At 35.8% G+C, this 21,840-nt stretch overlaps 1 protein-coding gene across 1 annotated transcript in view; it reads left to right on the top strand.

Moving 5' to 3' along the window:
- Positions 1-9,231, top strand: part of Fbw5 (F-box and WD repeat domain containing 5) — a 63,741-nt gene extending 54,510 nt beyond the window's left edge. Inside the window, exons 9-10 of the mRNA XM_089094841.1 lie at positions 2,714-2,926; positions 6,641-9,231. Coding sequence (XP_088950967.1) covers positions 2,714-2,926; positions 6,641-6,881 — 454 coding nt within the window. The 3' untranslated portion in view covers positions 6,882-9,231. The remainder of the gene's footprint in view (positions 1-2,713; positions 2,927-6,640) is intronic.
- The last annotated feature ends 12,609 nt before the right edge of the window (positions 9,232-21,840 follow it).

The raw sequence follows: 21,840 nt of genomic DNA on the forward strand, positions 1-21,840 counted from the left end.
AAAACACTTGAAGAAATTTGGAATTAAGTTTTTAATGAAACAGAGTTATACTGTTTTGGTTACAGCGAGCACCTAATTTGAAAAAAAAAGAAACGTGGGTGACAATAACCACAAAATAAGCTTGAACATATGCCCCCCAAAAGCTTATGAAGCTGTAGTTTTCTTCTGAAAGTGTAGCTGTCTATGGGATCAAAAGGTCATTGTTATTTGAATTTTTATTCATGAGAAGCGTTGTCAACCTTAGCAATTTAGTTTGCTGGTTTTTTAGGGTTCAACGTGGCAACACTGGCAAAAATATAGTGCGCCGTTAATACTTCATAATTTTGAAAGAAAAATCTCAGAAAGTCATGGTTTTCAGACATGAATAGAGCGAAAATGGGTTCAGGAGGGATTTTTTTTTATTATAAAAATCTTGGATATATTAAATGATAGTAAACACTAGATACTAAAATTTTTTATGCTAAAAACTAAAATTTGTGCTATAATAAGTAAATGCTTATTTATTAGAGTCTGCGAAAATCAGGTTTTCTTCAGCACAAAATATTTTAAATTTCTGGGAAATGTAAAGTATTTTATCTGAATTGCTCTTCAATTGCTCTTATCAAAGTTGTTTTCATTGTAATTTAACTGGGATAAACCGCTTTATCTTATTATCTATTATTAAACCGTCTTTTTTGGTTTTATAGCTTGTATATTTAGTGATATCAAGAAACGAGTGTTTTAATGCGTATTATATCTTTAATACGTTAGAGTTATAATCCATATATTTAAATGTTCAATAAACTTGACGTGTCACTATATCACAGATCATAATGTCTTCTCGGCATTGTACCCGTCGGGAGGTATTACAAGGTCTACTTTTAGCTTTAGACTAGTTATAAATTGAAAGGAAAATAATTCGCCTCTGGGAGAAACATAATGAGTGGTGCCTCAAGTTGAGAGCCCCGAATTGTACAAATAATTTAATTTTTTATTGGAGACTGGGGGTCTTGCATTTGGAAGAAGGGTCAAAAATGCAGAGAATCAAATTTTTAGGCTATAGCAAAAATGAGACTTTAACTTCCTAAGACCCAAAGTTTAAAAGTGCATATAATTATCAAAACTTCTGATTTTGTTTTAAAGAATCTCGGATTCTGAATCAAGTCTCCAAAAAACGCTCCCTCGTTCCCTTCGCCGGATCGAATGTCTGCGGGGGTGAACATCCGGTCTCAATCCTCAGAAATATCTAGCTTTACCGGCGAACAGTTTTGGATTCGTACTGTTTATTAAGTGGGAAAATGATGGTTTAAAATAAATTTACGAATTAAATGACTTAATCAGTTTCTTTCACCCACAAGGCATATAATGAATTTGCATTGTAAACATGGTCGAAATGCTCTAAATATGGAACAACTTCAAATAGTCTTTGTATAAACCATCACAGTCAATAGTCATCTTTCCCTCAGGTACAGGTACGTTCACAGAGGGGGGGTTGAAAAGGTTTCCTTCATAATTTCTTGTTTTCTCCTAAATAAGCTATTGCAAATGTGCCTGCTTTGGTTTGTGATCTAAGGGAGGTTGTAGTGCGAAACGTCTTTTTTGCCATAATATAAGAGAAATCTTCATTTTGTTTTCGTGTAACCCTATATCAATTTAATGTCGATTTGTGCTAGTCCATATATGTAGAATCGAGTGTCTTTCTGTCTGTTCATCAAGTGTCCGTTTTCCTGTTCACTGAACTCGCAGCTAAAGCAATCAAGGTAAAAACGTACAATCTATGTAGAATAATTTTGGAACCGCAAGAGTGGACATAGGCTATAAAAATAATAAAAGCTATAAACTAGAATGATCATACTGCTAATTATATAAACTGTGCGATAAAGGGTCCAAATTTGTGAAAAACTTAGCCGAACAAGTGCTTCAAGTCATTTTCTATGATCTCCTAATGGGGTGGGGGTGTGTCAATTCTGTCCCCTCAAGATTTTGGAAATCTTGGGTAGAAGTAAGTTTTGGAAAGAGTTGGGTAGAAGTAATCACTCTGTGTCTAAGGTATGAATCGTGTTAAATCTCGTGACTCTGATAACCATGTAGGGTTTTCTGTTTCCCTAGCAAACCCACTTTTTTTAAGCAGTTATGTAGGGTAGTACAACTAATTATAGAGGTCAAAACTGTTATTTTTACATTCTTACTTTTATCAATGCTATCCAGCAGAATTTATATGTTTTTATAGAATATTGTAAAAAAAAGGAAACAGTCAAAAATGGGGTTTTTAAGGTCATTTAAGGCCGTATGCTCATTTAAAAATTGAAAAAATATGTGCCTCCCGCCCCATAATTTTTTGTGAAATTGTCTCACTGGCTTTAATTCAAGTTCACGAAAGTTCTGCAGTTTAATGACTTGGGCACTACACTTGAATATTTTAGAATGTCAAGCTCCTCCGGAAATGATACTAGTCACTTAACTAAAGATCTAAATAAACAAAACTAATTTAACTAAACTGAATTAAACTAAACTAAATTAATTGAGTAAACTAATGGTAATATAAACTACATACTTTTGATAAGCGGTAAACAATATTTGTAATCGAACCCATTCTTGCTCTAGTTCAAGAACTAGTAGTCAGGATAACATCGATCAATTAAATACAAATGGGGCCCCGGGCATTAGATGGGGGTATTCGACCTTTTTTTCAGGTTTTGGATATAGTTATCTAATTCACCTTATTTCTCTCTAGATATTTATACGTGAACTGCAGACCTTGGCCACCCAATTACCATATTGATCATCCTCTTGATCCTCCCCCCATAGCGCAGGAGATTGATATACATGTTATTGATATGGAGATATTAAAACCAGTTGGGAAACTCCTTCGAGCTCATAAAGCGTATACTCCAAATGACGAATGTTTTTTCATATTTTTAGATGTCTCGGAGGATTATGTTGCTAGGTATGTTTCTTGTTTATTTATGATTTTTATATTTTCCATATATTTTCCATTTTTTATATTCCACCTTTATAATCCCATATAAATCAACATTATATTACCATATAGTGTTTGCTTTTTTTTTCTAGCTTATGTCCCCTTTTTTTCCTCTCAAAAATGTATGAAAAATATTGTAGTATGGATTCGGGTTTTTTTTTCGCTCAAAGAAAATTATCTAGTATACGATCGCCAACTGTTGTCGCATTTTTGTTTTCATTTTTTGTACTTAATCCATATTTTTAGATTAAGTGACTGCGCAACTATACCCTTGAGACTGCACAAAGTTAAAATTTAATTAGTTTCTCAGTTTGTTTTGTTCTGGCCTTACAGCATCTACATCTAAAAATTGTCAATTTGGTAATAGAGAGGCTTATTTGACAAGAGGAGAAACGAGGTTCTTCAATCATATTTTTACATCCGGGCGACTGAACTTCTTCTTCGGCAGACTACATTATAAATTTTAACAGCTGCGTAAATTAGATTTACTTTAATTATAACTGGAAGAATCAGCGACAGAACTAATCCCCCTTTATATGGATCATCTTTATGGATTTTGTCTTAAGAAGCACAGGAAAGGCAATTGGAGAACATGGAATCAAATGGGGAAGAAAAACTTTCCTGGACTTAAATTATGCTGATGATTTAAGCATCCTAGATGAAAGTGTGAGCAAAATGAGTGAAGTTTTAGTGGTTTTGCAAGTTCAGGGTGCTAGATTAGATTTGAAAATTAATGTTAAGACGACTAAGCCGCTTAGGCTAGGAATAAGTAAAGATGAAAAGGTGACGTTGGGTAACGAAAAGATTGATCAAATGGGCAGCTTCACTTACTTTGGTAGTATTATTAGTAAACAAGGTAGGAGCAATGAAGATATTAAAAATAAAATAGCCAAAGCTCAGGGTGTTTTTGTTTCACAGTTGAAAAAAGTTTGGAAGAATAGGAAGATAAGTGTAGGATGTTGTAAGCTACAGTGATCAAATACGGTTCTGAAGCGTGGTTCCTCCGAAAAATTAAATAATAAACTAAAATAAGTTAAAAAAAACTAAAAAATAAACTAAAAAAAAGTCTGCAAACCAAGACTAGAATATTGAAAGCTACATTGATGACAGTGGTGAAATATGGTTTTGAAGTATGGGCGCTCCCAAAAACGGATGCAGATTTGCTAGATGTCTTCTAGAGAAATTGCCTGGTAAGTGTAAAAGTGGTTGTTCCAAAATTCTAGTTGATCAGGATTATTTTTTCCTGATCCTCGACATTCTATCTTTTGACAGAAACTCTGATGGTATGCCCTGATGATATTTGCTGCTACGGGGGTAATTCTTATATTGTTCGTATTTTGTCTCGGAGAGTTCATCCGTTAGCTTTTCATGTCGAAAAACTTAGAAAACCAGCTGTCTTGATCAGGAGCCGGTGATCCATTTTGGCTAGTCCCTGCCTTGGCAGGATAGAGGTCAATTGGGAAAGATGTGGGGCTTTATTGGATTTCTGCGAGTTCTTCTTTAGTTCTCTACTTGGAAGTGAATTGCCGGGGAAGCGAGAAGATGGACTGGGAATCGGAATCTCAGTCTATATTGGTAATTTTTTTTTTTGTAAATTACTGGGTCCTAAAAACCAGCTTGTATGAAAAGCTTTATATCGAACCTAGGATTGGCTGAAAAATATCTCCTGAGTTGAACAGCCAGTAGTTTCTTAAGATAATTGATTGACTCAGCCATATCACTTCTATCTGAATCTTATACAAAAACTGCAATCCTTTGGATCATTAGTACAATTTTGCTCGTCGGAACATAACCGTCTCTTGCCGTTGCTTGTCAATGGCAGCTTCCACGATAGAGCCACTCATTGTTGTGAAGTTCAATCTCTCTCTGATCTAAGGGCCACGAAGGTCTCGGTTGAAGAAGTCATGCAATGGGTCTTTTCGAGCACAGTACATTTCTATCATGGCTAAGATGTTGTTCCATTGAACATTCGCATTTGTTCTGATAGGTGAACAGAAGCTATACGTCTTACAGCAAGTTTTAAAAAGATATTACGATTTGGAAAATAATTTCAGAATTTCATGTATTTTTATCAGTGTTACCTCCAGTATCAATACTTTGTTGAAGAGGCATCTTTGCCTAGGCACTAAAATACCACTAGCGCTGTCAAGGTCTGTATCATCTAATCATCGTCGGTGAATGTAGCCGGTGTACCCATTTTTCTTGTGTCATCATCTCCTATTATCAAGTCAGAAAAGTAATCTTGTTCGGCATTATCAACATTGCCATCAAATTCTGAATATTATCCCGAATCATTAAGGTGGGGAACACTCACTAAATCTGCCTGGTTTCTGCATTCCCGCAGCTTCAAGACATTAGTCTCCCATAGATGACTAGTAAAAAGGTTTACGGGGGGGGGGTACTGTCGTAAATCCCATTCGCTATCGCAATTTTACCCAAAGTTTAGTACTCCGAAAATTTCGGAAAACGTTTAATAAAACTGGAGTAAATCGTAGCAAAGTCCTGCATGAGGAATATATGACTGTAGTATCAACTAGCTCTGAATTTAGAATCGAATGAAATTATCTTAATCTATTTCAACTGGTCAAAAAATAAGAAACGATTTAGACGGTGCTATTTCACCCCATCCCCTCAAAAAAATAAACTAAACAAAAAAGGTGGAAAAAAAGAAACAGAAGGGGGGCCGGCCCCTATTTAGCAGTCTGTTATTTATTGAACATGCGGTATTCACCTTCAACTTCCTTTTTTTACCAGCACTTGTTGTTAGTCTCCCTTCTATTTGATTCTCTTCTAAATTATTATTGTCACTAAACTACACAAAATTAAGGCATATGTTGACTCTGAAACAATTGATTTTGCAACAATCCTACAGCTATAGCTTACACCAAAAAGACAAGATACTCATACCATTATGTTCAGTTAGTCTCAGGTCTATCCATTCACCAAGCCAGAATTATTGTATTGCACTAATTTTTATTGGAGAAGGATCTAAATTTACTTAAAAATAGGGAATTGTCCTTTTTTCAACAATTTCCAACGAATTTAACGTATTTTCTATCTAAGAAATTATACACACCGAATTTCAAAAATATTGTTCGGTAGATCGAATCTCAGCTATGGAATGATAGAAATTATTGTCTTTCATTGATACCTGCGAGAGAGCAGAAAAATAGGACACCACAAATTACACAGGGAATGTAAGCCTTAAATTAAACTCAAGCTATTCATAATTTTGTACTTCTGGCAAGGCCGTATCCAGGGGGGGGGGGGGGGTACCCGGTTTGAACCCCCCCTCCCGAAATTTTTGACCGAGTCGAAAATAAGTCGAAAATTAGTAAAACCTAGGTAAAAATCAGTATAATTAGTCAAAAACTGAGTCAAAAATTAGTACCCCCCCCCCCGAAAAAGTCAAAAATTAGTAAACCCCCCCACCCCGAAAAAATTCCTGGATCCGCCCTTGACTTCTGGTTTAGTTGAAATGCATATACAGAGGAAATACTCGGAAAAATTGTCAGAAATATCCGGGCAAATATAATTCAATCGCGGAAAAATGAGATAGGCACACGATTGCAACATACATAAGCTATAAGTCTTCGGGCCGTATAGTTTCCGCTATGGGGCCACACCTGGCCCGCAGTCTATAGTTACCCCATGCCTGTTTTAAATTAATCTTAATTTTAGTGGGGCCGAGGATAAGCACGGTTATCTTTGGGATCGACATTATGGAACTTGTATTGCCAAATATCCTCATGAAGATGTTGTCAACGCTATTGCATTCAACCCAAAAGATCCTGAAATGCTTGTCACAGCCTCAGATGATTTTACGTTGAAGATATGGCGATCAAGATCACTTTGTACCCAACTTGAGATTGACGCAAGTGATTGTGGAAAAGGAGCTGAAACAAGATCTAAAATTGAGTGATTTCTATTAGAACTTTAGGCAACATAGCTTTGCTTTTATTTTATCAAAAGAATTGGGAAGGCTTAAAGAAGTACCGAAGATAGTGAAATTAAAATTTGATTATTGAATTGGTTAAGTGGAAACTCCTACAGTCATATATCGTAAAATGTTAGGAAAAATTAGGAAATTGTTTTTAGTGAAAAAAGGTCTTCATATGCAGCTAGTTTTAGGCAGTAGCGGGTGCCAATTTCAAAAAGAAACGTCGGTAAAAAAAAAATATTTTAATTATTCCCTCTCGAAGAAAAGCCACACATTCTTAAGCTATTTGGTGCCTGTTTTTAGATTATTTTTGCTGATTTTGTACCCACATTTCTTTTTTTTAAATTCATATGCAACTAGTTTTTGGCAGTAGCGAGTTCCCAATTTCAAAAGGAAACGTGGGTAAAAAAAAACAGTAAAAAAGTTAAAAACATGTGGCACTGAAGTGTAGGTGTCTTTGGGGATCAACAGATTATTAATGTTTGAGTTTTTACGGACACAAAGTATTGTCATTTTCTCTTAGTCAATTCTGCTTATTTGTTTTCATGGTTTGACATGGCAACACGGACGAAAGTGTAGTTCTGCCTAAAAAACTTTATAATCTTGAAACTATCCAAAGAAAAATCTTAGAAAAATAGGATTTTTAGGTCAGGACCTCAGACTGATCCAGGGGGGTGCTTTTATTTTGATGTCCTTGGTAATATAGACAAGAAGTGATTGTTACACCGTGGTCATCTTCAAAGACGAGTGGTCAAAATACATTTGATTGATGCAGTTATTCAGAGTATGTGACATCTGTTTTTGTAAAAAAAAAATCCTAGACGAAATTTTGATACATTTGAGATTTTGGTACATATGCTGTTTCAAAAAAAGATAATAATCATATATGAAACATTTAAATACAGCGAATCTATGTTATTTTTACTTGTTGATCAAGATCATTTTGTACTCACCTAGGGATTGATAGAAGCTATCGCAGAAAAGAGGGTGAAGTTAGATCTAAATTATTTTTTTTTTTTAATTTAATTGATAGATTTTGTGGATTAATATTAAGTTGCTGTGTAAAAAGGTTATTTTTATAGGCAATACAAAAGTCATACCACCCGTTCCAGTCATATTCGTTAAAGCAGAATGATTTGATGTTATATTTTAGCTGATCCTCTGTTTTCTCTAAAAATCTACTTGTCCTCACTTTTAACAGGTTATATTTTATTTCAACATTTCTTTGTTTTTCCTCTGAAAATAAAACCTCTTTTTTATAACTTAGGATGAGGACTTTATTGCCACTAAACTACAGTTACTAAATCTCAAGTCTGGATTATTTAAATGGGCTTGATACAAGGGATATTGTGTCATGGTTTGAACCCCATCTAGATTCGATAAGACATCTAAAATACACATATGTCTGCTACGTAATGGCTAAAAAAAAATTATACCTACGCCTGCACGTAGGGAAGGAGGATTCATTCCTGTGGGATTTGTTCGGACAAGCGTTGTTGGAAAAATAAAGAGTGGACCTATATACACCTTTCTCAAATTACTTTTTCCGTGTTCTACCCCTTTCCCCTCCCTCTAAAAAAATCTCTTTGCTCCCTTTCCCCTAATCAAAATGTACGATCCTAATCTGAGTAATGTATCTACAAACTGTTGTTTAAACAGTAGAAAAGAAAAAAAATCAAATAACAGGGGAACATCGAGAATAAATTGTAAGATTTACAAGACCCAGAAATTACCCCAAGCAATCAGAAATCTTGAACATTATATTCAAAAAGTTATTTCCATTTTTCCTCAATTTATACACTTTTCTTTTCAATTTTGACAACTTGACCCCCGCGCCCTTTTCATGCTAGAAACTAAACCTTACAATTTATAAGAAAATAAATAATAATTTTTGGAAAATTTTGGAGTTTCCAAAAACCTGCCCCTTACTTACGTGCGTCTTTGCATAAAGTACCCTAGATAATCATTCTATAGTCTTTGATTATGTGCTCAAAATAAATAATTTCTCTTTCTTTCTCCATTCTCTCTTTCTCCTTGTGCTTATTGATTTTACCCTATACTCATTTCAAATATTACGTAAAAGTACTGAAGTTATTTCATATACTTCATAAAGTAATTTATTACATAGTCTTTATTCTTCGTATAGTGTCCTTATCTATCTTTGTCCCTGTTCTATTTTATTTACATATACTTTTCGTCGCTCTTTTGCTATGTTTTCTTAATTTAAGTTATTATTTAAGATAAATTCTAGTGCTTTCAATTCTAGTTTGTTTTTTTCCTTATTAGTTTTCATTTTTGACCGTATCGTGCATTTTATAAATTATTGGAACAGTTATGGAATATGCATTATTGGAATGTTAATAAAATTTTAAGTTTTAAGGGCTCTTTGTCTTTGCAAGGTTCGCGACGCCAAGATAGCACTGTCATGCTGCTATAATGATTAATAATCTCTCTCTAATGATTTTTTTTGTAAATGTCTTGACGCAAGTGTATGAATTCGTTGAACATGTAAACGAAACATATGAAAAGCTTGACACGCCTTTTTTGTCTCAGCTCTGATAGAAATAATTTGATTCTAGTATTTACTTCTAAAATATGATTATAGTTGTCGAACCAAAATACTTTTGAAGTGACGAAGGGGATTTTTTTTTTTAATGCCTGGAAATCTAGTGCTTTTTGGTACAAGCAAAATTGTCTGAGTTACTTTTGTTGTCTCCGTTCTAGTAGGAATGATTTGAGTTTAGTACTTACTTAACAGAGGGATATAGTTGTCAAGTTAACATACTTCTGAAGTGACTGAAGTTATCTTTTTGAAAGAATTTAAGGCTTCTTATTTGGATGAGCAAGCCGCCACTGAGTTGTTTTTGGTGCCCTAGCTCTCGAACGAATTTTGTGGAAATTCTTTGCATAATCTACTTCTTAAATATGGATTTAGTTATCAAGTCTAAATACTTCCAAAGTGACTAAGGAGATTTCTTTCAGAAGATTTTCAGGGAATCTAATGTTTTGTTGTTGTCTTTTTTTAAGGGGGGGGGGGCAAGATTTTAGCTCACAGAGTTTGTGCCAAAACTTTGAAAAATAATTAATTGAGATAAAATAATCTATCAGTAGGCTTGCTTACTAATTAGTAACGAGCTCAAAATTTAACTCGTAACTTTTCACGTAAAAATTTCATTCGTAACAAGGGCGTACTCAGTGTGCGAAAATTGGGGTCTGACCCCTCCCCTCCAAAGAAAACTGTTTTATCATTGGGATCCTTGAAAAAAAAATTATGTGTACGTGCCTGATTGATTCATGGCACCAAACTTTAAGTAAAGCGCGACTCATGTCAATAATAACCAAAATTGCATAAAATGCTCTATTGAAAGAAATTTATCAAACAGTTCGTGGTAACGAACTGTAAGTAAGGAGCGACCCAGCTCAATAGTAACCGAAACTCTAAAAAAGGGAATTTTGATACCAATAGATATATCAAAAGAATCATATTTTAATGCTGATTTCAAATATATAGGTTTCATCAAATTTAGTCAAGTTTACCCATCATAAGTTACGCGCCTGAGAAAATTTGCCTGATTTTCGAAAAAAGGGGGAAACACCCCTCGCTATCTCGCTCTTTACGCTATAGTTTGACTCTCACAACTCTATTTTTTTAACAATAAAAACTGCAGCGTAAAGAGCGAGAATTTGAGGAGGGGACAGCCCCTGTCATATACGGAATAACTTCTGTTCGTTTTAAGTTTTCATGTCGCTCCTTACTTTCAGTTAAAAAAAACTTGTTTTTTTATTTAATACATCAAAAGAGTCTACTTTGTATCCTGATTAAAAAAAAAAAGTTGTTTAAACACTCCCTATCTGTCCTTCTTCTTGTTGTTATCACCAGTGGCTACACATTTTTTTTCACCTGACCTATATAAACAATAAATGCATGTGACCAAAGACAAGTTTTATTCGTGAAAATTATCTATTTATTGAAATGGTATTTTCCCCTTATTATTCGCCGTAAAAATAAAAATTAACATTCTAGAACCTATGAAATTTCGGAAAATATTGAGACAAGAGGGGCCCCACTAGATGCGTAATTGTGTTTAGAAAGTCAAATATGCGTATCGGTTGAGAGAACGATCTTTACTAACACATTATCTCTAAACGGCTTATTTTTATACTGATGATAACGTTATCAATCCTCCCGCTTATCAGCAATTGTAGGATTTTCAGAAATTTGGACTTAATGTATGGTTGGTAACGAGATAGTTATTTTGGTGAGTTAATTATTTTACTTTTATCATGATTTGTATCGTAGCTAAATCTCCTCTTTACTCCGACGTTAGATGCATTTCCGCCACTAATCCATGTATTATTTTAATAAGAACTTGAAAGATTTGTCTTTTAAAATTGACTGATTTAAATATTCAATATCTGAAATGTTAGAGCTGGAGGCTCTGCCCCCCCCCCGGTTTACTGGCCCCATTCATTTTTTTCATTGGTGGAATGTTTGCCAAAAGTGAACATTTTGGTGAAGCCATTAGTATTATTCAGTTAAAGTAAATGACTCGGTCAAAATCCAAAAAACTGCGCACTATTTAGTATCTTGTTCAACACTGGCACAGATATATAGAAACTCCAGGGGGTAGCTTTGGAGACAAAATCTTATTTATATATGTAGGCCGTAGACTGTGCAATGCTCAATATTAGAGGGGGCTAAAGATAGACTTGTAGCAATTTTTTTGTGAGATAAAGGTTTCAAAAAACAATCTCAGAACAGTATTAAATTCTTTCATATTGTTACAAAACATAGCTTATATATTTATATATATATATATATATATATATATATATATATATATATATATATATATATATATATATATATATATATATATATATATATATATATATATATATATATATATATATATATATATATATATATTTATATATATATATATATTATATATATAAATCATATATATATATATTATATATATATATATTTATATATAAATATTATTTGAAAAAAAACTACGTTTTCTAAAGAGTTAAAGAGGCTGAGTCACAAGTTCAAACTTTAAAACGTACAGGGATTAGAAGGTACAGTTGAGGGGCTGCCGCCCCCCAAACCCCCCGCTTTCGCAGCCTTTAAACAAAAATTTTTTTTTAAACTAAAGTAAGGAGCGACATTAAAACTTAAAACGAACAGAAATTATTCCGTATATGAAAGGGGCTGTGCCCTCCTCAACGCCTCGCTCTTTACGCTAAAGTTTGACTTTCTCACAACTCTTTTTTTAAACAATAAAAACTTTAGCGTAAAGAGCGAGGCGTTGAGGAGGGCACAGCCCCTTTCATATACGGAATAATTTCTGTTCGTTATAAGATTTAATGTCGCTCCTTACTTTCAGTTAAAAATTTTTTTTATTTAAAGGCTGCGAAAGCGGGGTTGGGGGGCGGCAGCCCCCAACTGTACCTTCTAATCCCTGTACGTTTTAAGGTTCGAACTTGTGACTCAGCCTCTTTAACTCTTCAGAAAACGTAGTTTTTTTTCAAATAATTTCTGCACGTTTTTGTACAGTTTATTACTTATTATTGCTTGACTAACTGTTAGATGATTGTGTATTATTCTTTTCTTTCTCGACAGGGTGTTTTAAGGGTCGACCTTGTAACTCGGCCTCTTTAACGTAATTTTTTTCAAATAATTTAAAAAAGAAACTGAGTTTCTTTTTAAACTTTAAATTCAGTATATAAAAAATTTCCTCTGACGGCGAATCGAACCCGGGTCTTCCGCCTGACAGTCAGGAGTATCGACCGCTGTACTAAAGAGACACAATTGTAATTGTATTTTTAGTATGTGGAATCTATTTTTGACGCAAGCAAATCCCCACAAAACTTGATATTTGGTTTTTGGAAAACAGGGAAGGAGTGATCAGATTGAGCTGAAATTTCGAGGATAAGCTCCCAGGCCCCAGGAAAGCTTATCCTCTAAATTTCAGCCCGATCAGACAACGTTAAAGGGGGGCTGTGGTGGGAAAATTTAACATAAAATTTTAAATTTATAGGAAAACGGGCTCTTATAGGAAAACGAGGTTTTTCGTAAATGTAAATTCGAGGGATAATTTTTTCGGTCTGAAATATCAAAAGGCCCTAACAGGTCGAATTCTTCTTCGAACGAGTCCTCATTTACCCGGATCAGTTGCCAACTGTGGCCTGTAGGCGTGGCTAACAAGAAAAAAAAATGAACTTTAAGTGGCTATATTTGTTTTTTGAAAAACAGGGAAGGAGTGATCGGATTGAGCTGAAATTTCGAGGATGAGCTCCCGGGCCCTAGGGAAGTTTAATATCTATATTTCAGCCCAATCGGACAACACTAAAGGGGGGCTGTGGTCGGAGGGTTGAACCTTCCGGCACACTTTCGCCCACGAAGACAAAGTCGGAGGGGAGTGAAATTTCGCGCGTTTCTTAGTTTGAGGTTGGGCTACAAAATGCGATTACCGCTGTCTCTCTGCGACCGCTAGGACCGGAAATCATTTAACATTGTGGTGGGTCGCCTCTTTATAGAGGCACAAGTGTGCCTCCTTGATATATATATATATATATATATATATATATATATATATATATATATATATATATATATATATATATATATATATATATATATATATATATATATATATATATATATATATATATATATATATATATTTATATTTGATTTATATAAATATAAATCAAACCGTCAATCCTTCCCCGTTGGTAATTATGTTTCAAATTTCGCAAAGAAGTCGTCACAGCCAAAGTTACCTTTTTGAGCTCATTCTTCTTTTCATTTTTTACTGTTTTCAGAACACTGAAAAGTCTTTCCACAAAGATATTTCAGCAGGGAAGTCCAGAAGTAAACCGAAAGACATGAAGAACGTTAGTGAGCTTTATCGCTCCACTTGGCGTCTCGAAGGACGTCATCCAGTTCCAAAAATCAAACCGTCAATCCTTCCCCGTTGGTAATTTTTTTTCAAATTTCGCGGGTCTATCCAAGTTCGACAGAAACAAGGACGTTTGTCAATCGCTTTTGCCGAAATCCCGCCGTTGTATCCAAAATTCCTATTTCCATAACAAAAATCCATAGGCTCGGCAAGGAAAAAAGTGGAAAATCCAAAATTAAAGTAGAAATAAAATACTAAAGTAGGTCTAAAAACATTACAGGAGAAACATTCAAAATAAAGTATTCTATTCTAAAATATAGTAGAAATGGAAGCACTGATGGATTTATAAGACCCTTAGTTCAACTACCATAACTTAATTATTATTCAGCCATACCAAGTTGGGCACTATGGAAACATTTTGCAGAAATATGTGGAATTTCCACCTACTATCACAAAGCCAGTGAAGGTTAAATTAATAAAAGTAAAAATGAATGTGGAAAATATTAGCTGGCCAACGTTAACTTACATTTAAAAGTTCGGTTTTTCTAGCTTAATTTTCAGCACCTATGATCAAATTTCTATTTGCAATGTTTGTAATATTCCAAGTAAAGCCAACACAAAAAATTACGCGATTTCACATAGCTTAGTTCGGAGCGTGAGATCAGACCCTTTGACCTGTCTACTGTGTAACGGCCAGAAGGCACCCTCCCCAGACAGATAGCACAATGATGAAACAATAAAATATTGACCTTAATTCAAGCTTAATTAAAGAAAAACATAAACAACCGTGTTTCTCAACTTTAAGGACTGATATTTTTCGTTTCAATGCTAGTAATTTACATATTATTAGGATAGTATGAAAATAAGTATATATAGGTATAGTATATCGCTAGTATAGTATAAGCGCACAACCAAGGAAGCTTAGCCACCAACAATAGCTTAAAATTGCAGAGGACAAGCTACTAAATTAGTTCAGTACATCTGTAGCCTTGAGGTCAATATATCGTGAAACACTGGCGAATTAAGATCAGTGTTCTGTACGCCCCCCCCCCCCTTCCTTTCAAATAGCGTCAAGTTGACTGTCACACCGTATTTTGTGCAATAGATAGGTTTCATAAATAATGTAGCCCTCGGGTAATACATTCAAGAGGTTTCTGAAATGACGCATAGTTTAAGTAGACTATATGATGTTAGTATAGAATGTTATGTGATGTAGATGTTAGTGATGTAAGGTATGTGATGTTAATGACGCATGGTTTAAGTCGGCTATGTGATGTTAATGAAATATTTTAAGCAAAAACAGTGAAATATTAAAAGTTTAACCTTTCTCTTAACATGTTAAACGTTTAGTTGACTTTTGACAAAGAATGAATGAAAAAAGAAAGGTGCCATAAAATGTTTTAATTCTGGAAAAATTACGTGTAGAAAAAACAAACAAGAATACAATAAATATAATAGAACCTTATTTCGGAAACGTCTGTTCTAAACACGACATTAACGTAGTGGGGAAAGTAAGATCAAACAATTTCAAAACCTACCTTAGATATGAAATTGCTAGAAGTGAACTATGAGCATGAAATTACAAGGGAAGTTTTGGGGATTGGCATTAACAGATAAAGATATCATTTGTCTGGTCCAAGCCACAGACCATCTACATTACTTTGAAAAACTTCCTGGTAATTTATTCACTGGTTGCAGAGTCAGGTCTCTGGGCATCACCACGATGGGGCCATGCCGGGGCAATGGCCTACCCCGGGGGAAAAGAAAGACAATTTAACACTTCTCCTTGTTATTCCAATTATTCGCTTCATTCGTACACACATCGAACTACTACCTATTGACACATTTAAAGTACTTTGATTTATTGCAATTAAATCTATCCATTGGAAAAACGCCAACTCCCCCATGGAAATAAATTCAGCGAATTGTTTGAGTAAGCATAATCAGCCTGAAATTCATTTTTAGCAATTTTTGATTTGCGTAATATCTATCTGGGCTGAGTGAACAGTCTTAGGTCGCATCTTCCATTTCGCAACACAAGGTCAAAAATAGCACAAAAACTTCGACTACTTTGCAGGGGTGTCAATTCATGAAAATATAAGGTGATGTGGGGGGGGGGGGGTAAAACGCACTTTCCAAAATCTAGGGGGAGAGACAATTTTGATGTTTTTTCAATATTTCCAATGAAAAAAGGATATTTTACAAATATAGAGGACTATTGTCCCCTCCTCACCCCGATTGACGCGACTGCTGCATTGTATAATACCAAATGTTGATTTGAAAGTGATAAAAAATTAGCGAGGGTACACAGGAATAACCGGGTTAAGCCCGCTGGTTTGAAAAGCCTCTGGGGACGGACTTCACCTTATATAGTCTCCTAACCAATAGGAAAACGTTTTAGTTGCTCATTGCCTTGTATTGAGCTAAAAGATTCTCGAACTCCCTATAAGCTTGTTTAATACTTGTGTGTTTTAGTAAAGAACAATTTCTAATTTTCGCTCGTAATTTCAATGCTTTTGTTCATTCGCCCCATGAATATCATAGAACAAACCAAACAAAAGATTACCATTAAATGTATGGGACGATTCGGCTTGTGCAAACTCGGGACCTAACCAGATAGAACCAGCAAAAAATTACCATTAAATGTATGGGACCCCTCGGCTAGTGCAAACTCGGGACCTAACCAGATAGAACCAGCAAAAAATTACCATTAAATGTATGGGACCCCTCGGCTAGTGCAAACTCGGGACCTAACCAGATAGAACCAGCAAAAATTTCCATTAAATGTATGGGACCCCTCGGCTAGTGCAAACTCGGGACCTAACCAGATAGAACCAGCAAAAAATTACCATTAAATGTATGGGACCCCTCGGCTAGTGCAAACTCGGGACCTAACCAGATAGAACCAGCAAAAAATTACCATTAAATTTATGGGACCCCTCTTCTAGTGCAAACTCGGGCCCTAACCAGATAGAACCAGCAAAAATTACCATTAAATTTATGGGACCCCTCGCCTAGTGCAAACTCGGGATCTAACCAGATAGAACCAGCAAAAAATTACCATTAAATGTATGGGACCCCTCGGCTAGTGCAAACTCGGGACCTAACCAGATAGAACCAGCAAAAAATTACCATTAAATGTATGGGACCCCTCGGCTAGTGCAAACTCGGGACTTAACCAGATAGAATCAGCAAAAATTTCCATTAAATGTATGGGACCCCTCGGCTAGAGCAAACTCGGGACCTAACCAGATAGAACCAGCAAAAAATTACCATTAAATTTATGGGACCCCTCTTCTAGTGTAAACTCGGGCCCTAACCAGATAGAACCAGCAAAAATTACCATTAAATTTATGGGACCCCTCGCCTAGTGCAAACTCGGGATCTAACCAGATAGAACCAGCAAAAAATTACCATTAAATGTATGGGACCCCTCGGCTAGTGCAAACTCGGGACTTAACCAGATAGAATCAGCAAAAAATTACTACTAAATGTATGAGACCCCTCGGCTAGTGCAAACTCGGGTACTAAGTACTCAAGTACTAAGTTTTTTTCAAGTACCGAAAACGCTATTCTTCAATAAAGAATATCGAAAATGCCATTTTTAACATCTAGGGGAAGAGAAAGCTTGGGGTCAGTGCCCTCCTGCCCCTCCCCCTCAGTTGATGCCTCTGTTGCCTTAATCGTCTCTTCTAAATAATCAATATCTCAAAACATTTCTAAAAAATGGTTAAAAGTCGTGCTATATGCGGTGCTTTTCCCTTCTGGCTGAGGAACTACGACCTCTTCCTGAGGAGAAAAATTTGAAACGGTAAATTTTGAAGATAATTACAAGTCTCATAATTTTAACTGGTAAAAGCATGGCTTGGACGGACTCTTGGTCTCGGTGGGAAGCGTCCAAACGTTGAAAATTTTCTCGGTCATGCCGAAGCCAAAATTGTACGTATATTTTTCTTAAAATGGATGCCTTTACCCAAAAGTGGTAGATTAGGTTTAATAGTATGCTATACCCTTTACTAATTTGGTATATTTCAGGGGAAAGAGAGGCAAAACCTCAAAAATATGAAAAAAAATATTGAATTATAGGAAAAATTAAGCAAAAAGTATTTAAAATTAAACAAAATTCTATGAAAAGTCGTAAAAATCTTGAAATTTCCTAAAGATATTTGCAGTGGTGAGTCTTTTATTACTGTATTTCAATTTTTGATGAAAAAAGCTAAAAGTTAAATTGAAATCAGAAGTGTTATGTGCTTAATTAAAAAATTCGTAGAGGAATCTAAAGACGTATTTAATAATCGTTTCAGTTACCCGACAAAGTACTCAGAAATGCCATGATTGTCGATGTTTTAGCTTCTTTTTTTTTCACCGAATGGAAACCGTTCTTATGTAGTTTGAGTTCTTAAGTGTCGACTTCTAAAGTAAGCATTGTAGAGGGCTTATCTATATGGCTCTTTATTTTTATTTTGCACATTTGTTTCAGAATAAAATGCCCCCCCCCCGGCTTCTAAGGTTGTAAATATAACTACCTTGGGGAATTTGAGTTAAAATATTTTACATCACTGCAATTTAGATAAAATTAAACTATTACTTTATTTGATGGGACATCGGACCAAAATATACAACTTAAAGGAGCGGCCTATATTCAGTTTTACTCCTTTTTAGGACTAATTAGTAGATATGAAGAGCTCCAATCTAAGTTTTTGCATTCTTTGGAGATGGTATTTGTTTGTATGTTTCTGTTAAATATGTTCTATCTGGTTCGGTCCCGAGTTTGCACTAGCCGAGGGGTCTCATACATTTAGTAGTAATTTTTTGCTGATTCTATCTGGTTAAGTCCCGAGTTTGCACTAGCCGAGGGGTCCCATACATTTAATGGTAATGTTTTGCTGGTTCTATCTGGTTAGATCCCGAGTTTGCACTAGGCGAGGGGTCCCATAAATTTAATGGTAATTTTTGCTGGTTCTATCTGGTTAGGTCCCGAGTTTGCACTAGCCGAGGGGTCCCATACATTTAATGGTAATGTTTTGCTGGTTCTATCTGGTTAGATCCCGAGTTTGCACTAGGCGAGGGGTCCCATAAATTTAATGGTAATTTTTGCTGGTTCTATCTGGTTAGGGCCCGAGTCTGCACTAGCCGAGGGGTCCCTTAAATTTAATGGTAATGTTTTGCTGGTTCTATCTAGTTAGGTCCCGAGTTTACACTAGCCGAGGGGTCCCATACATTTAATGGTAATGTTTTGCTGGTTCTATCTGGTTAGATCCCGAGTTTGCACTAGGCGAGGGGTCCCATAAATTTAATGGTAATTTTTGCTGGTTCTATCTGGTTAGGGCCCGAGTCTGCACTAGCCGAGGGGTCCCTTAAATTTAATGGTAATTTTTTGCTGATTCTATCTGGTTAAGTCCCGAGTTTGCACTAGCCGAGGGGTCCCATACATTTAATGGTAATGTTTTGCTGGTTCTATCTGGTTAGATCCCGAGTTTGCACTAGGCGAGGGGTCCCATAAATTTAATGGTAATTTTTGCTGGTTCTATCTGGTTAGGGCCCGAGTCTGCACTAGCCGAGGGGTCCCTTAAATTTAATGGTAATGTTTTGCTGGTTCTATCTAGTTAGGTCCCGAGTTTACACTAGCCGAGGGGTCCCATACATATAATGGTAATTTTTTGCTCGTTCTATCTGGTTAGGTCCCGATTTTGCATTAGCCGAGGGGTCCCATACATTTAATGGTAATTTTTTGCTGGTTCTATCTGGTTAGGTCCCGAGTTTGCACTAGCCGAGGGGTCCCATACATTTAATGGTAATTTTTTGCTGGTTCTATCTGGTTAAGTCCCGAGTTTGCACTATCCGAGGGTTCCCATACATTTAATGGTAATTTTTGCTGGTTCTATCTGGCTAGGTCCCGAGTTTGCACTAGCCGAGGGGTCCCATACATTTAACTGTAATTTTTTGCTGGTTCTATCTGGTTATGTCCCGAGTTTGCACTAGCCGAGGGGTCCCATACATTTAATGGTAATTTTTTGCTGGTTCTATCTGGTTAGATCCCGATTTTGCACTAGGCGAGGGGTCCCATAAATTTAATGGTAATTTTTGCTGGTTCTATCTGGTTAGGGCCCGAGTCTGCACTAGCCGAGGGGTCCCTTAAATTTAATGGTAATGTTTTGCTGGTTCTATCTAGTTAGGTCCCGAGTTTACACTAGCCGAGGGGTCCCATACATATAATGGTAATTTTTTGCTCGTTCTATCTGGTTAGGTCCCGATTTTGCATTAGCCGAGGGGTCCCATACATTTAATGGTAATTTTTTGCTGGTTCTATCTGGTTAGGTCCCGAGTTTGCACTAGCCGAGGGGTCCCATACATTTAATGGTAATCTTTTGTTTGGTTTGTTCTATGATATTCATGGGGCGAATGAACAAAAGCATTGGAATTACGAGCGAAAATTAGAAATTGTTCTTTACTAAAACACACAATTATTAAACAAGCTTATAGGGAGTTCGAGAATCTTTTAGCTCAATACAAGGCAATGAGCAACTAAAACGTTTTCCTATTGGTTAGGAGACTATATAAGGTGAAGTCCGTCCCCAGAGGCTTTTCAAACCAGCGGGCTTAACCCGGTTATTCCTATGTACCCTCGCTAATTTTTTGTCACTTTCAAATCAACATTGACCCGGCAACAACATGATCCGGCACCACAATTGGAATCAATTCAGCTGCAACACTTTAAGAGATTAATTGGTCTTCACGTAACGACCCACAATCAGGCAATAAAAGGTGACCTAGGTATATTTTTGCTGAGAATGAGTAGATTAGCACAGCTGATCCGGTACTGGCTAAAAGTTCTAAGTCTGTCAAAAGATTGGTTAGCAAAAGCAGCTTATGTGGATATGCTACGGTCGAAACGTAAAAGATTATGGCCGTATCAAATAAAAAATGTTTTAGATGGATTAGGATTATCATATATTTGGAATGAGGGGCTAGGACCCTCAGATCAGGGTGAGTCGTTTTTGGATATGATTGTAGAAAAAATAAAATACCAGGAAGTCCAAATTTGTACCCAGGCAGTTAAAACATCTGAAAAATTGAAGTTTTATTCCCATGTAAAAGAAATATTTGGAATCGAATATTATTTTAAACTAGGATTACTGGGGGAGACATTGAGGACTTGGTTTCGGATCCGAGCGAATTGCCTGCCACTAAAAAATGGAAAAAGAGTATTTGAAAGAAATAGGGTGGCCCCAGATGCAAATGTGGATTACTCTTGCCCCAGATGTAACCTAGGTATTGAGGATGTGGCCCATATTCTCACAGAATGCCAGCAACTTTCTATATTAAGGGAAATTTATTTTGTGGGTGGCAAGTTGGATTTCCCGGGGATCCTTAAAACGACTGTAAAAAGGACAATCAGGCAGTTATGTAAATATGTAAATGAAGCGTTGTCATCAATGAGTGAAACTTGATATTTATGTTATTTTTCTTGTGGAGTGTAATTAAGAATACTGTTCTGTATGGCCTGTTTTTTGGCTTATAATAAAATTATTATTATTATTATCATTTGGTATTATACAAAGCAGCAGTCGCGTCAATCGGGGTGAGGAGGGGACAATAGTCCTCTATATTTGTAAAATATCCTTTTTTCATTGGAAATATTGAAAAAACATCAAAATTGTCTCTCCCCCTAGATTTTGGAAAGTAAGTTTTACCCCCCCCCCCACATCACCTTATATTTTCATGAATTGACACCCCTGCAAAGTAGTCGAAGTTTTTGTGCTATTTTTGACCTTGTGTTGCGAAATGGAACATGTGACCTAAGACTGTTCACTCAGCCCAGATAGATATTACGCAAATCAAAAATTGCTAAAAATGAATTTCAGGCTGATTATGCTTACTCAAACAATTCGCTGAATTTATTTCCATGGGGGAGTTGGCGTTTTTCCAATGGATAGATTTAATTGCAATAAATCAAAGTACTTTAAATGTGTCAATAGGTAGTAGTTCGATGTGTGTACGAATGAAGCGAATAATTGGAATAACAA

This window comes from Artemia sp. Qi Xiang Cuo, chromosome 9, assembly GCF_049724085.1.
Source record: "Artemia sp. Qi Xiang Cuo chromosome 9, ASM4972408v1, whole genome shotgun sequence".
NCBI classification, from domain to species: Eukaryota; Metazoa; Arthropoda; class Branchiopoda; order Anostraca; family Artemiidae; genus Artemia; species Artemia sp. Qi Xiang Cuo.